Here is a 17,687-nt window from a genome sequence, read left to right as displayed (position 1 = left end):
TAAACTGTTTGATTTTCAAATATATTATTCAAAATTTTCATTCTCTTAAAAAGATATTATTATATTTATAATTTTTCTTATTGTAAGAGTAGCTTCGAACTATTAATTGAGTTTTGTTTACTAATATAGATACACGAGATTAGAACTGTATATTTCTTAGAAATTCCTAAGAGACTATACCATATTATAAATTTAATATTTAAAATAATATGTAGGAAAAAAGTAGACTTTATGTCCAAATTGAACACTGCACCTATTGAAATAAAAAAAAAAGTATAAAAGCATAAAGAGAACATAATTAAAATTATTTTTTGACTACATACACTTTTATTTATAAGATTTACTTGCCTTTAACTAGATCTTCATATCACATGCTCTTATTGAGCCTTCTCATCCGTCACATCATTATTATTTTTATTATTTATTTTTTACTTTTAATTTTTTGACAATATTAAATATAAAAATATATTGGCTTTACAAATTCATCTTAGGTAGTTTTAACTTTACACATTTATTTACTTTAATTTTGATGTTATAACTAAATAATAAATCAATGAAAAGTTAAAATTAAAATGTTGTCTATACATATTCATCTTGGGCGGTTTAATTTTAATAGTTGATAGACACATTTAAATACATAGTTAACATCCTATTTTGATATAAAGTCAAAATCCCACTTCCAAAATAACTAAGTATTATGTAAAAAAAAAAAAAAATCAAACAAAAGCTAAAAAAGGGAGAGAGAAGACTTGTGACGGAAAACTTAAAAAATCAAACACACTACCAAATCATATTAACCCAAAATAGTATTATATACAAAAATACAATAATTCATAAAAAAAATTAAATAATATAAATTTGTATATATATATATATAGAGAGAGAGAGAGAGAGAGAGAGAGAGAGAGAAGTAGAAAATAAAATGAGAAAAAGAAGCATCAAAATAAAAAATAGTCATAAGTCAAACACCAAATTATCCAAGCCATGATATATAATAGAACAACATTATATTCTTGTAAACTATATTTATATAACAATCATAGAAAAAAAAAGATAATAACATAATAACACAAAACCAAATTGCAACCCAAAATAAAATTCTAAAGAAGTCACAATACATCAATCTAAAGTAGAGATACAAAAAATAAAAAAATTACACAAAAGTAAAACATGAGAGAGAGAGAGAGAGAGAGAGAGATAGAGAGTAATAACCTTTTCCATGTGAGAAAATATGTATAGAATGGGAGAAAAAATGTCATATCTATAGTAATAGAATGGGGATAAGAATAGTCAAAATAAAAAGAAGAGGAAGACATAAATGAAAAGTGACATTAAAGTTGAGAGTAGTGGAAAGATGAAAAAGTAAAAGGGAAGTTATGGTCAAAAGTAGTGGAGAGAAATGAGAAATAAGTAGATGATGTGGCCGCTAACGTGACTTAATGAGAGTGTAGCAACAATAAATACTACGTTTCAGCTTTTAGATATATACAGAATATAGATTAAATATGAGACATATGACATTTATTTGATTTTGTGTGGTTTCCATCTCTCTGTGTACTTATCTTGAGTTACCTTTTACACTCAAGGCCGACTCTAGTATTAATTCACTTTGGCAACTATCCAAGTCTTCCGAATGAAAGAATGACTCATAATTTTGTTCCTAAAATAAAAAACATCTTATCCACTTAATTTTTTTTCTTTTTAATTGGAAAAAATTAACGAATACCCTAAGGGCATTTGTTTAATAACTATTTTTAGAATTTTTTTATGGAATTTAAAAAAAAAAGTATCTAACTTTTTTGATAACTTTATATATTTCTTATGGAAGTGGTATTAAAACTTTCTTAAAATGATCTATTAACAAATGCCCTAAGAGTACTTGTTAACAAGGATCCTTTTTAATTTTATTTTTAAGTGGTTTGCATCCGGCTAAAAATGGCATGTAGTTGCAAGGCACTTTGATGTTTGACAATACATTGTCCAAATAGTGGCCACAATTTTTTTTTTTTTCTTTTGGCATACAAACGGAGTAGACATACTAACTTAGCAAAATACAATCAAAGTGTTATGCACCAAAATAAGTTACAACCAACAAAAAGATATACAAAAAGTTAGGGGTATGCTGAATGCATTTGCATCATCCTTATATGGTCCCAAAAGAAAGAAGTAACAAAAAAGGTGGGATATGTCACATGAAGTATTTCCATCTGCATTTGGTTGCTCCCTCTGTTAGTTCATCTTTCTGCACATCTGTTTGTCTCTCTGTCCTTGTTTGTGCAATTAGATACCTGCAATCATTGATTAAATTTGTTGGAAGTGGAGGATATGAATTGTTCTCTGATGTAATCCATTGAACTGCTAGCTAGGAATCAGATTCTAATCCCAATTCCAAGCCAATCAAGTAAGACCTAAGAAGCTACTTGCTTAGCATTCCTCTTTAACATTAAGTATCACTCTGACCCATCTGCCTCCCACCTCTAGCAAATTAGTGCTTCTTTGCATGACCTGCATTTTCATACAAACACAAAATCCATCCTCATATTAATTATACACCGAAGGTACTTTAAAAAAAAAATGTAAGACACTCCTAAATGAATCAATGTCTTTTTTTAAAAAATTATGAAAATGTTATTACACTGATAGGAAAAGATTGCCTGGACACTTGTATATTTGACTAATGTACATCTTCTCAGTGTCTACAAGGAGAAAATCAAAAGTTCCAATATCAATTCTTTTAGGTTATTTTCTCAAACGGAACTGCTATGAAATCCATAATCAAATTCTTGTACTACTACCGGACGCTTGTTAATTTATCTTTTTTACACAATTACTTCACTTGAAATTTGAAAACATGAAATCTGAAAACACATTTACGTATTTCATAAAATCTTTGACAAGTGTTGCAGCTGTGACTTTAAAAATGCACCCCATGAGCTATAACATGAAGATGCTCTCACGCACATTTTCCACAGTTTTAAAAATACAATTTCTTCAAAACTCAAAGCCAAATGCCAATTTTTTTTCCTTTGCATTTAAAATTGCTCTTTTTTCTCCACGAAATCGCAAGGCCAAAGGAGCTTTTAATGACAAACAAATTCATTTTAATCATATTTATAGGAAGTAATTCTAACAGTTGCCTTGGGAAATATACAGGTGACTTAGTTGCTTGAAAACTTGGTGGCAGTTGGAAACTAGTGCATAATTGATGCCTTTATTTATTTCAATTTTGGGAATGGTAGCCACCAATGAATCATTGTGGGAGACAATCTTTTGATTGTGCTTCTTATTTTTATCCTTTCATCCTTTATTGTTCTTAAGGGGAAATTTTGGTTTTCCATCTCCAATTGAAAGATGAAATTGCAAAATATTTTCAACATGAGATTTAACATCTTGATTCAGTGCCTGCTTGCATCTTTTCTTTTTACAAATATCTACAATTCCTTTGTTTAATCAATCCTGTGATATAGTGTCATGAGAAACAATAATAGAAACGGTGACTTTTGAGTTTCTTTTTACTGATATCTACAATTCCTGCATGCTTCCTTTACTTCGTTTTAGATATAATAATCAAAGTCACTGATGTATATCTATCTCTCATGTCTATACCTGATATTTGAATAATTTCACACAGAAGCATGGATTTGTCAGTTTTTTTAACTGATACATCCTCTTATTGGATCTCCATTTTAGTTTCTCTGCTCAATTCCTTGTTGCATTCTTTTGCAGGGTACCTTTATTTTTGTAACAAGTTCTGTTTTCAAGTTCTAATATGTTTCCAAGTCAGTGTAAAATGATTTCCATCTTTAGGTGTTCCGTATCAAAAATTCCTCTGCTCACCAATGTATTTGATGACTTAACAGGTTATATTAAAAGTTTTTGATTATAATGTACTTGTAAAGTTGACTATGGTAAACTAGTAGGCCATGCACTGACAGCTTGAAGCAACTTATTCTTTGTTACCTTACCACAACTGAAATTTCCATCGCAAAAGACAAGTTCTTGACCAAACAATGGTCAGTGTCCATAGGGCTTCCTTTGTTTTTCTTTTAATGTTATTAGGAACTATTTAACAGGAAGATAACCAAATAAGAAATAAGAAATAAGAAGTTAAACATGTTTCAAGAAACCAAAAAAGAAATGTTTTCTAGTTTCTCCCTTACTGTTTTGAAAAGAATGAGAAGATAAATGCTTATACTATTTACTGTTGGATATCTATCTCTCATTCCTAATCAGATTTTTTATTCCCTTTTTTAACTTTAATTTCATTGTGCTGTGCCATTCTGCATGTTTTTCCAGTTGACTTCTAAGTTCTAACAATGAAATAATGTCCTATGCTTCTTATGTTGTTGCAGGGCTAAAAAGCATTTAATATTTACTTTTGTTCAAGACTGGACTTCCTAAAGTAATTGAAAGAATGGCCACAGCCCATATGTGGTCCTCATTTTCGGCACTGAAATTTGATAGGAAGAAAAGCGTTTCCCTTTAGACAAATTGAGTATGGATAATGATCATTCATTTTACACTATGCACAACTTGGTGTTTGCTTGGTGGGAGAAACACCAATTTGTTAAAAAAAGAACAACCTAATATGGATATATATATTAAAGCAAGCAGTGCAATTCCATAAAGAAACTTGGGTGTCACTTAAAATCCAAAAGGCACAAATCTTAAAAAAGAACAACCTCTACTTATCTTGAAAGATAATTTATGCTTCAAATTTAAGGACACTGGGACCAAAACAATTATTGCATTTGTTAGCAACTAATTTATACTTAAAAATTAAGGATAATAGCGCCTCAATATGAATGATTTCACCAACCACTTTAAAACAGTCTTATTGAATAATGCCTTCAATTTCTTTTTTCAATGATATCTCATATTGATCAACTTTGATCTACATTATACAAGCAAAGGGACCAATGGATTTTGATCTCCTCCCTTGAATTTTAATCATTTTCTAAATTAGATTCAGCTTTGAATTTTTCTCACATCAATTACTTGCTCCTCAATAATAATTTGTGACCATGCTGAAATAAAATCCTACTGTTATACTCTTATTACAACAAAAGATGAAAGAAATGATTTAAAAATAGATAAAATAGTAAATTCCATCCTCACCCCTTTACACCCAACCAAATAGACCGTGTAATGAAATTTTTAGAGCTGGACATCTTTTTTTTTTTACCTGGAATAAAAAAACGTTTATCAATCAGCAACAATTTGAAATTAGTGTCATTGTGTCCTAACTACTAATTTTGGACACAGATTGCTATCATCCCATTAAAAAAAAGAGATTGCAATCATATAGTGCGTCCAAAATGGAGAATCATTAGCATTGCAAATTTTTCATTGAGAATGTGACAAGAACTCACCAACACATGCAAGCATCTATTAGCTTTGTGATACAACTTGAGTAAATTTGAGACATCAACAGAAGAAAGTAGGAGGGAAAAAAAAAAAAGGAGGAAAAAGAAAAGAGCAGCATATACAATTACACCAAAAAAAGAAAGTGACTATCAACTCAAGACAGCATTTGCATTAGGGACGTCATCAAGGATGAATGGACCAAGATATTCACAGGTCACATGGAGACCGACTGATATAAGCCACAACAATAAAAACTACAAATGGCATAAAAAGTAACGTGCAAAAGAGCTAGAGTATATATATACATAGAAAAGCATTTTGGAAAAGCTTGGCAGCTTTTGATTCCATGTAGTGACAAATGTTTGTTCTCTTATCTCTTACCACTAATCCCACTTATTCCTTTCCAAATCTTCTCATTGAAATCAAAATTTCCACCTCAAGCAACACAATCTTACTAAATGATACTGCAAAACAGGTGAATTTACTCTTCCCCAATTTATGTATTGTCTACAGGGTTCCTTGTAAGTTTTCTCTTATTTACATCTAAATCAAATAACATTTTTTTTGCTTACCTTGATGTCATCTCAACCACCCCAGAACAAGCTTTTATTGTTTGCTCATTTATCCCTACCATAAATTATTGTCATTCACTCTTTCAACAATTCTTCATTTTTTTAAAAGTACTAACAAAAGAACATTAAAGGGGTGTCAGTATTAACAAAAAAGCTTCTCATCCTTTTTTAAAAACCATCAAGTGAAGCTAAATAAGTTAAAAATTTTTAAAAAGAAAAAGAAAAGAAAGATCATTTTCCTCTGAATTTTCTAATCATCTGTTTCAAATTAAGCATGTTAGAATTGTGTGGTTAAGTGATTAAAGGAGTGTTAGAATTCAGTGGTTAAATGATTAAATTTACCATTGTTTGTGTAAGTAGACACTTGCAATCATTGATTTAATTTGTTAGAAGTGGACTATATGAAGTGTTCTCTGACGTAATACGTTGAACTACTAGTTGGGAATCCGATTCTAATCCCAATTCCAAGCCAATTGTAATCCATAGTACTAGTATGGATACAGACATTCAATTTAAGAGAGAATATCGTTAGCCAACATCCCTTATCAACTCAAAGAATGTCCCCTGCACCGGCCAACATTGGAAAGAAAGGCATCATTCTTTGCATAGTATGTCACAGCTTCTATCTAGCCCCCTCTTTTTGCTTTCAAACAAATAATGAGATTCCAGCAAATATATTCTCAACTAGAGTATGCATCGAATATTTAATTTACTTACACCTAAAAGAAAATGATTCCGCCCCAACAAATTAAAAGATATATACTTAGTCTAATGCGTAAGTATTCCCATTCCATGCTTTGCCTACGGCCTAAAAAGAATTGTGTGCCAAGTCAAGTCATGATCCATGGTGCAATAAAAACAGCTGCTAATTATATCTACCCTCTCAGAATTGCTCTGTAATAAAAACAGCTGCTAATACTTAAAAGGCATTGATTCACTTAACCATCAAAAACCTTTCCATCCCACCACCACAGGAACATGGCTGAAAATGCCTATTGCATTGCAGGGAAGATCGTGGAGCTGCTTGGATCCCTTATTTACGAGGAGCTCAGCTCAGCATGGGGCGTACAAAGCGATCTGAAAAGGCTTGAGTGCACCGTGTTAGCCATTAAGGCCGTGCTGTTAGATGCTGAGGAGAAGCGAGAAACTGACCATAGGCTGAACCATTGGCTAGGACAGCTCAAAGATGTCTTTGATGATGCGGAGAATGTCCTAGATGAATTTCAATATCAAATTCTGCAGAAGGAAGTACTGAAGAGATGCAGGAGCACTCGCAAAAAGGTGGGTTATTTCTTTTCTAGCTCTAATCCACTTGTCTTCCGTTTTGAAATGGCACATAAAATCAAGGGTATTAGGGAGAGGGTAGATGATATTTCAGATCTTAAGGCTGAATTCAATCTTGCTGCACGTCTTGAAGATAGGAAGACAACAATGTATCGGAGGGACATGACCCACTCCTTTATTCCTTCTCAGAATGTCATTGGTAGGGATGATGACAAAAAAAAGATAATAAATCTTTTGATGCAGCATGATGTTGATCAAAATGTCAGTGTAATTCCTATAGTTGGGATTGGAGGTTTGGGGAAGACCACAATTGCCAAGTTGGTGTATAATGATGAACAGGTGGTTAGACATTTTCAATTGAAAATGTGGGTGTGTGTCTCTGAGGATTTTGATGTTAAAAGATTGATAACAAAAATCCTCAAATTAGCAGTTGGTATTGATGAGAATTTGAGCATAGATGAGTTGCAAATGCGTTTAAGAGAACATATAAAAGATAAGAAATTTCTTCTTGTCTTAGATGATGTTTCGAATGAGGATCATATAAAATGGATTGAATTAAAAAATTTGTTACTTGGCGGTTGCAATGGAAGTAAAATCATAGTAACAACACGGAATAGCTATGTTGCTACTATTATGAGCACTGCAGAGTCTTACAATTTAGATAGCCTATCCCAAAAGGATTGTTTGTCTTTGTTTGTGAATTTGGCATTTAAGGAAGGAGAAGAAGAACAATATCCAAACCTCTTAGAAATTGGAAAAGAAATTGTTAAAAAATGTAGAGGGGTTCCATTGGCAGTGAATACTTTAGCCTGCCTACTCTATTCAAAAGTTGATGAAAATGCGTGGATATCTATTAGAGATAATGAGATATGGCATTTAAATCAAAAGGAGAGTGGCATCTTACCTGCATTAAAGCTCAGTTACAATCAATTGCCATTTCACTTGAAGCCATGTTTTGCATATTGTTTTATCTTCCCAAAGGATTTTGTTTTCAATAATCTTCTCCTGATTCAATTTTGGATGGCACATGGAATTCTTCAATCATCTAAGGATGAAAATCTAGAGTTGGAAGATGTCGGCAACTTGTATATCAAGGAGTTGTTGTCGAGATCTTTCTTTCAAGATGTTGAACAAGAAAATATCTTGTATTTTACCTTTAAAATGCATGATCTTATCCATGATCTTGCACTCTCAATTGCCAAAAGAGAGTGTTCAGTAGTAACCAAGAAATCCACCCTTGCTGCAAAAGTTTGTCACCTGTCATTTTCAGACAATGAGCAAGAAGTTACGACACAATTAGAGAAGTTGAGCAAAGTTCAGACTATTATTTTCCAAACAGACCAATCCATGTCCTTACTTGAAACATGCATCTCAAGATTTAAGTACTTGCGGGTGCTTGATCTGAAAAATTCATCCTTCGAGGTGTTGCCAAGTTCTATAGGAAGTTTGAAACATTTGAGATATCTTGACCTATCATATAATCTCATAATCAAGCGACTTCCAGATTCCATTTGCAAGCTGCACGGTTTGCAAACTCTGCTGCTTGAAAATTGCCACAATCTTGAACAGTTGCCGAAAGGTATAGGGGACATAATCAGGCTCAGGTTTTTTATGGTTACAACAAAGCATACTTGCTTGTCGGAGAAGGCAATAGGTTGCTTGAGTTCTCTTCGATCTTTATGGATATGGAGATGTGTGAATCTAAAATGTGTGTTTGAAGGGATGGAGGAGGGGCGCCTCACCTATCTTCGAACATTGGTGGTTGGAAATTGTCCAAGTTTGACCTCTTTGGCACTGAGTATCAAACACCTAACTGCCCTAGAGACCCTAATAATTAGGGATTGTAAAGAGCTTAGTTTGATGGAGGTAGCGGGAGAAGAAGACAATCAAGATCTCAAGTTGAGCCTCCAAAATTTAATGTTTTTCCGTTTACCAAAGTTGGAGGTTTTGCCCCAATGGCTCCAAGGATCTGCAAACACTTTACAACTGCTATGGATTGGAGGATGTGAAAATTTAACGGCTTTGCCGGATTGGCTGCCACGTCTGAAATCACTTCAGACACTTTGGATTGACAATTGCCCTAAGTTGTCATCTCTCCCAGAGGGGATGGAGGCACTAACGGAATTGTTGATTTATGGTTGTCCTGATTTGAGTAGAAAATGTACAGAAGATCACTCATGTACCACAGATTGTTCTTGATGAGGGTAGCATAAATTTACCAAGAGAAGATGATGAGGTAAGGGCAGATTTGTCTTCTTATTAGTATTTTTGTCCTATTATTATAGTGTCTTTACAACTTTCTTTTCTTTTTCTTTTTTTTTTTTGCTATGAACCCAAACCCCCTATTTCATTTATATATATATATATATATATATATATATATATATATATATATATATATATATATATTATATATGTATATATAAAATAAAAAATAAACCAGCTGAAGCCCTCTTTGTCCAAATTAGATTCAAATTAAATTAAAAACAAAAATATCTTTTCGGTTGAAATTGAATTTCCAAAATTAAAGCGGTCTTCTAAATCCTTATTTTCACCACACCGATTCTGCGAGAGAGAGAGAGAGAGAGAGAGAGAGAGAGAGAGAGAGAGAGAGAGAGAGAGAGAGAGAGAGAGAGAGAGAGAGAGAGAGAGAGAGAGAGAGAAGAAGAAGAAGAAGAAGAAGAAGAAGAAACATTTAATCCTATTTAATTCGGGGAGGAATTAAATCTTGTTTCTAGAACATTGTGTTTCAAAGTTTGGGCAGCAAGGTATAGACACAAAATCTTAAATGAACGTATTAAATTTTTATTTATTTATTTATTTTTCTTTTGTATAATCATTTTTCATAGTAATCCTCACTGCTAGTTTTTGATATACTATATAACTACAAATTTCATTTCAGGAGTTCAACACGTCAGAACCAATAGAATCTAAATGTTGCTCAATTCAAAGTCACAAGTTCCTTCCATAATTCGTAAACATTTCTTCATTACAATTTGGATTACAAGATGTAAATAAATAAATACTTCCGTTATTTAATTTGCTTTTAAGTGATGTAAATAAATAAATAAATATGTTATTTTGCATTTTTGTATTTTATGTAAAAATAAACATTTATATCATTGTATTTCAAAGTAAGATGTGTAAATAAATAAACATGTTATGCGTATACTACCCTAACTACATTCTTGTGTATAAAAGTTGAGAGATCCATGGAATATTATGTTCAAGCATTTGTTCTTACATTCATGCTTTATGAATCTTTTGTGCAGGCACTAAGGACCTTGTGGAATAACAAGCTTAGTTACTTAGAAATGTGGGGTATGACAAAAATTGAATAGAGTGATATTTGTATCTAAAATTATAAATTTTCAGTTCTATAGAAAGTATTAACAAAAGAACATTACTGTCACAAATGACCAAAAAGTTCTTCATCCTTCTTAAAAGCCATCAACTAAAGATAAAAACCAAATTATTTTGTCTGAACTTACAACTCATCTGTTTCAAATTAAGCATGCCATATCTAAAGTCATAGTTCATTGACTCTATCTGCCTAGCATATGCTCACATTTCTAGATTTACAGCTATGCTGACTTGCGAGTAGCTCACAGGTAGACCAACCTGCAAGTTGCATTGCCAGCTAATTTTTGGGTGCAACCTTCCTCCTTTATTCCTACACTATATATACCCTCATTTTCCACGAAATTGTAAAGAGACCTTCGAAGAGAAAACCCTAGAAACACCATTGGAGAGCTAGTGACTCTGAGCCTACAATTTGCTACTTAATTCCCTTAGTTTTTCCCTACTCTCTTCCCTCTCCAATTTCCAAAACATGAGATGAGCTAAACCCAAACACCACCACACAATTACTGAGTACTGAGTGTTGAGTGTGCTTTGGATCATTGGGAAGCATTGGGCCTTTGCCAAATTTCAGACGGTGCAACTGGTCGGTGTTGTGAGATTCGGAAAGCTTGTGAAGAAACAATTCCAAGTAGTTCGTTGGTAGCAAAAACTTGGAGAGTTCAAATATAATGGGTAGATTAGGCTTGGAAGGTCTCTTTGATTATCCATGTATTCCAACTTATTCTCTTAGTGGATCGATTTGGCTTGTCGGGCCACGGAGTAGTTTTTCCGCTAAGTTCTTCCGTTTTCCTCTTCGATAACACATTTGATGTTATCTTTGTTTTGCATCACTTTACTTACTGCCCTTTTTTTTTTGAGAAGGTACTTACTGCCCTTAGTTTAATTGTTTTGTTCAATTATGTTTGTCCATGCTTTACCCTTTTTTTCGGTTGATTAATCAGCTAATTATGTAAATTTCACATTAATGATGATTCGCTTAACATTAATCAAGTCATAATTAAAATTTAGGGGCCTTAATTAGCATCAAGTAATAAGGCTGGTGCACTTTCAATACACAAAAATAAAAGAAAAGAGACTGATAAATTCCAAGACACCAAGTATAATATTTTAGAAGTATAAAATTTTAGAAGCCACAACTTGGGCAACCTGTGTTGGTTGGAGGTCAACAAAAGGGTTTAAGTCTCATCCCTAAACAACACAGCTTGAGGCATAAAATTTTTAGGCCTTACCCAACATAACTGAAGCTGAATCCAATTGCTTTGTTGCAACCAAATCAGCTCAAGTTGAGTATTCTATGACTTCTCTTAATCGTGATTGGAGAGTCACTCATTTTTTAATGTTTACAACAGTGATCTTTCAAGCTAGATTAGCACATCTAAAACTAAAAAAGCATGCAGGTAGCAGTGTGTATATGTTTGTGCAAATTCGCATGTGTACTGAAAGAAATCTCACAAGAAACTAAAAAGAAATTGTTTGCAAGAGCATGATACCTGCAAGAGCCAGCTTCAGTTCTGTCTCTATGTCAGGGATACTTGGAACCAATATATGCTAGGCTGATGCGCAATCTGCAGCTTAAAAATTCAATGTCAGTATTTAAACATACATAGGTGCTGAACCAAAAGAATTCAACAGCAGATCAACAACAGAGGGAGAAAGGAATCAGTAGATGGAATAAAAACTAAGATTTTAAAAAGAAATGGAAAGAGGCAAACAATTGATGATTTAGCCTGACCTTAAAAACATGTCTTTAAATAAAGTTTATGCCACTGATTTAGGGTCTATTTGGAAATAACATATTTAATTTTTTGCTGAAAACTTTTTGTTAAAAGTATGCTAAAATATACTTGTTCTTTGAAAAAGTAAGAAAATGTGAGGCTTTAATAAGGTGTAAATAAAAGCTAAAAAGCAAAAACCTAGCTTATAAGCTAGCCCCAAACTAGCTTGTTTCAAACTTTTTTTTTTAGTATATAAGTACAGCAATTTTGTTGATATCAAAAAATTAGTGTGGCCCAACTATGCCGGGAGTAAACTGCTGGGGACCAAACAATCAATCATGCAAGTTACATGAATCTATCAAATCAAAAACAGAACATAATGGCTGACTATACAAAGCTGACATCCAGTCCAACAAAATTCTAAAGATAAATAATTTGAGATCATGCAAAGCTCTCTCTGTATCCTCAAAATTCCAATTGTTCCTCTCTCTCCATAAGCACCACATCAAACAATGCAGGGGCAACCATCCACAAATTCCCATTCTGATGACAACAAAAACGACCAGACCAGCAAGCTAACAACACAACAACATTCTTCAACATCACCCAACAAACTCCAAATAAACCAAACACCATAGACCACAATTTGGCAATAAAACCAGATACCTAAGCCAGATAGTTTATGTTCCTAATCATGTAAACCTACATATGCTTGCCAGCTAAAAAAGAAAATTGAAAGTAAAAAAATAAATAAGAATTAGTAAGACAGCTAGCAAAATTGGGTTGGGGGGTGGGGGTGGCAATCAACCAATTAAGATAGAATATAATACAAAGTCATTGTAATCTAATTACCATCACTTTTTCTGTGGTCAAATAATATAACACAAGTCAGAAATAAATTCCTCGCAATCAGTCTCTCTTTACTTTCTAAGGTAATAAACCATAAAACACAGAATCTCTTCACCTTGTATCCAGCAATATCTTGAGTAACACCAGGCAGTGGGACGACAGTAGCACGCTTCATCTTCTCCTGCACTATGAAAGAAAACAAAAGCAGTTATTGTTCAATAAAATTTAATAAACTTCCCCATAGTTCCATTTAAAGACAATGACATTCAAACTACATAATCTAGCAAAAACATAGTAACAGCTTTCCAGGAAAGCAAGACAATGCAATTTGATGGATTGAATTAATTAAAACCTACTTCGCAACGTTTGGAACGCCAACCATGAAAATAAGTAGAGTAGCTTCACTTGAAATCGCTTCCTTCGGCTTGAACTCCACTAGCTTGAGAAGCTTTTGGTACATGATCCATGATAAAACACCATCATCACCACACACAATCTAAAATATCAGAGAGAGAGAGAGAGAGGACAAGTTACTATCTAAGAAGCATGGACAAAGATACAGACATTGAAACAGACAATACAGGACTAGATATGAAAACACCATAATCCTTGAAAAATTAGGACAGGATTGCTACAACAAATAATTAATTAAATGAATAACATATCTTCATATTTATAGACATTTTATTTTTGGTTTAAGTTTTAAAAATAAATAATTACTGTCAAATTTTTTAAAAACATGTCTAAAATCAAATGAATCTTTTTTAAATAAATAAAAAATGCTAAAGTTCAATTTTAGTCTCTTGACATTTACTTCAATTGTCAAATTAGTCCTTAAGATTTATTCTTAGTAAATTTGTGAAAATGAGTTAATAATTCGGTCCAAATCTTTTAGCAAATTAAACAGTTTAATTTTATTAAAAAAATATATATAATCATCAAACAATAAGATCTATGAAATGACAACGTTTTTAGTAAAATTTGTAATTTAAAATGAATGTTTAAATTGCATCATTGGCTAACAGATTTTGATGAAATGATGCTATTGACTCATTTTTTACATGGTGAGGGAATCAACTGAATTTCAACCTCCCAGAAAAAAAAAATCCTTTAACAAAAAACAAAGAGGACACGCGAGGAGTGTCCAGGCGTGTCCGACACGGACACGAACTCGTGGTGTCCGAGGTTGTTAGCACGCTATATTCACTAATAACAAACCTTGTGTACGGAGGTTTTGCAATGGGCATTAATGGCGATGCAATCTTGATGATGTTTGTTAGGGTTGGCCAAGTCTTTCTTTTTTGGTGGAGAAGAAGGGATTGCGGACTTCAACGACAACACCGGCGTATCTCTAATGGCATGTGTGTCATTTGATGGGCCCACCACCACCAGCACCACCGGCGTTGAAACCCAATTTCAATATCAATTTCGATCCCATAATCTATCACACAAACAGTGATTGAAAATGGTGGTGGCAACTTCTTAACTTTGAGAACCCTAAAATTATCCCAATTCAACCAAATTTAATGAAGCAAAATACACAAACAAATTTTAGTGTTGACTCATGAGTCGTGACTTTTACTTGTATTGAATTCAAATTTGCTTCTATATTTTTTAAATTTTGGATCATTAAACAAATTAAGGTAAAATCTGTTTTTTAGAACAGCACAATTATTTCTCGCTTTTTAAGGAAAGTAGTTAGAGTTAGTTTCTTCCTTCTTCTTGATTCAGCTTGTATATATAGCGTAGGAGTTGTATCTTGTAATTTAAAACTTTCATTTTCTCTGTTTTTCATTCAATAAGAGCAGAAGTTCTATTTAGAAAGTGTGCTTAGATATTTTCCCAAATACTCAGTTTTTTTACAACTTGGAAATTGGCAAGACAAGAAGGGGCTTGCTTGCATTTTTTAAGGCATTGTCATCAATGGTCAATCCCTGTTTTGACAAAAGCTAAAAGAAAGGGAAAATGCAAGAAATATGGAATTGGAATGTGACTTTGATTGCAATTTGAACCGAGGAAACAACTAAATTTACAGGGGTTGATAAGGATATATAAAATTATAAATCAAGGGGTGGGGTTAAGGAGCATGGAATTAATGAGTATTTTTTATGGGACTGTGGAAAAGTGTATCCACTATTGATCGACCCCCACTAAACCCATCTTTGCCAGCCACGGTAGAACCCAACCCACTGCAGATTCACGAGAATCACGAGATGAAGTCCCACACCACCTAATTCAACCCATGGCAGACCCACAGGGAAAAATGTACCCACCACAAACCCACCTCCAACAATAACGTAGATTGAGTCAGTTATTTGTGTTAAAAAATTTGCTAACCCAAACCTAACCCAACTCATTTTTGTTTTTCATTTTTTAAAAAACAATTCAACCTATTAACCCTAGAAAAAACTAATTTGAGATGTGAAAGATAGGTTGGATTGAGTTAAATTTGTAAAAAATACCTACCTCTATGGTGTCATTTTCTGTTTTAAGATTACTCTGTAACAAGAATGCAACATTGATAAGTAATAGTCATTACATCATATTAGTAGTATAAGTAAAAAATATGTAATATATGTTATAATAACTAATACTAGTTTAGGGGCTTTAGGGGCTTTTTCTCAACAAAAAAAAAAAAAAGAAGAAGAAGAAGCTAACACTAGTTACCTAATTTTTTTGCTTATTGATCACATCTGTTCATTTCAGGTCACGATTCGGTCACTGCAAATTAATAGTCATACTCGGAAAGGGTTTAAAGCTAGCATAATTTTAAAAACTGTGTAAAAGAAGTGATAATGGGGGCTGTCCATGGACTTAATTGGGTGGGGTTGGAATTTAATAAATAAATAAACAAAACCAAGACTAAATTGGAAATTATATCTCTCAAATTTGGATTAATTTTGATTTTATCTCCTAAAGTTTCAAAAATTTTATATGATTTTATCTATCTTAACACTATGTATCGCCTTATTGTTTGTTAAGTGCCATATTGGCAATCCAATAAAACCCTCTATATTTGTATTTACTTTGATTTTGCACCCTATATGTTTGAAAGTTTTTTGATTAATTTAGTGCTTAATGGATAAGTAGGCACAACACATTGGTGGAAGTGAGCAAATCCATATGATACTTAGCGTTAAGGGAGTATATCAAAATTTTAAAATATTAAGGAACATGATCAAAATTACCGCAAACTTTAAGTGAGTGGAAACTGATAGTGTGAAGTGGAAACTGATAGTGTGAGGTGGAAGGGTTTAAAGCTTTAAAGCGAGCTTTTTTTTTATATGGTTTTAATTGGTAGATAAAGTAAAAAATAAAAGGATCCGGGATAGTGAAGCATAGTTTTAGTATTAAAAACTGCCAAAAAATAAGTGAAAATTGGCTATCCATAAATTCAATTAGGTCGGAGTGGAGGATTTAAAAAAATAAAAAGAAAAGACTAAATTGTTAATGATATCCCTAAAATTTAGGGTAATTTTGATTTTATCCTCTAAAATTTTGATATGTTTCCCTACCAGTAGGTATCATTTCAATTTGCTCCCTTCCAATACACCATGTCTAATTGTTTGTTAAGTGCTAGATTGGCAACCCTACGACACCCTCTATATTTATATTTGTCTTGATTTTACACCCATTATATTTGGTATTGTTTTTAGTTTGCACCCTTTATGTTGAAACTTTTTTGATTAATCTAATGCTTAATGGGCAGGCAGGCACAACACATTGATGGAATTGAGCAAATCTAAACAATACCTAGTGTTTAGGGAATAGATCAAAATTTTGAAATTTTGAGGGACAAAATATTGCCCCAAACTTTAGAGATATAATTTGCAATTTAGTCTTAAAAAATAAAATAAAATAAAAAATCCAATCCAATTTCTTCACCTCGAGAAATATCCACCTTTGATAATTCTAAAAATGAACTTAATTCAACCAATATAGATGAAGTTGAGTTATGTCAAGAGTTTCATTGGAGTGCGTCAAGGGTTATGGTTTGTGTGGAGGAAATCACTAAGAAGGATTCCAAAGGTTCCAAAACTATAGTAGTGGTTTGGCAAGTGAGTTGTTTGTAGAGGTTGCATATAAAGTTTAGATTTCAAAGGTTTTGTGAGTTTTAATTATTTGTATCAAACTATTAGTTGTATTATATTGAATTTTATAGGATTGTTTGTGTCCTCGGAGTGGCATTTACTTTAAAAATGTTTTTCATCAATTTTCCACTTCATTACCAAAATTTATGTTGCACTTAATTGCTTAAAACATCAATTTAATAAGGATGTATAGGCTCCATGAGAAGCCATAAAATCTAGCCTAGTTATAATCACCTCCCACCCTTTTTACAGCTTTGAGTGTTCCACAGGAAGCCGTTGAGGCTTCTCACGTAGAAGTACAAACTACAAACTATGACCTCTTTAAACAACCTTGCTGTTCCATTATCCTGCTAAACTCGAATGACTTTTTCGTATCACACTATCACTTTCTCCCAGGCATGTTGCTTTGAAAAATGAGGGGCCATTCAGACAAGGGTGGTGTGAAA

The 17,687-nt window shown here is 32.8% G+C and overlaps 1 protein-coding gene and 1 long non-coding RNA gene across 2 annotated transcripts; one reads left to right on the top strand and one right to left on the bottom strand.

Annotated features, from left to right (window-relative positions):
• Positions 1-4,809: 4,809 nt before the first annotated feature.
• On the bottom strand, positions 4,810-13,726 carry LOC142611361 (uncharacterized). The gene is made up of 4 exons (XR_012840017.1): positions 13,507-13,726; positions 13,266-13,336; positions 12,077-12,151; positions 4,810-5,185 (listed from the first exon to the last, which is right to left on the bottom strand). It is a non-coding gene; the product is annotated as an uncharacterized LOC142611361 (long non-coding RNA).
• Positions 6,918-9,422, top strand: LOC142611360 (disease resistance protein RGA2-like). The gene has a single exon (XM_075783469.1). It carries the CDS (start codon positions 6,918-6,920, stop codon positions 9,420-9,422), a length of 2,505 nt encoding a protein of 834 aa, XP_075639584.1.
• Positions 13,727-17,687: the final 3,961 nt, after the last annotated feature.

The sequence above is a fragment of the Castanea sativa genome, chromosome 9 (assembly GCF_040712315.1).
Source record: "Castanea sativa cultivar Marrone di Chiusa Pesio chromosome 9, ASM4071231v1".
NCBI lineage: Eukaryota > Viridiplantae > Streptophyta > Magnoliopsida > Fagales > Fagaceae > Castanea > Castanea sativa.
The sequence above is the reverse complement of the archived record's forward strand: the minus strand, read 5'-3'. Positions and strand labels throughout refer to the sequence as shown.

Excerpts from the sequence above, each read along its gene's own strand:
- LOC142611360 (XM_075783469.1), top strand. The coding sequence starts at position 6,918 with ATGGCTGAAAATGCCTATTGCATTGCAGGGAAGATCGTGGAGCTGCTT.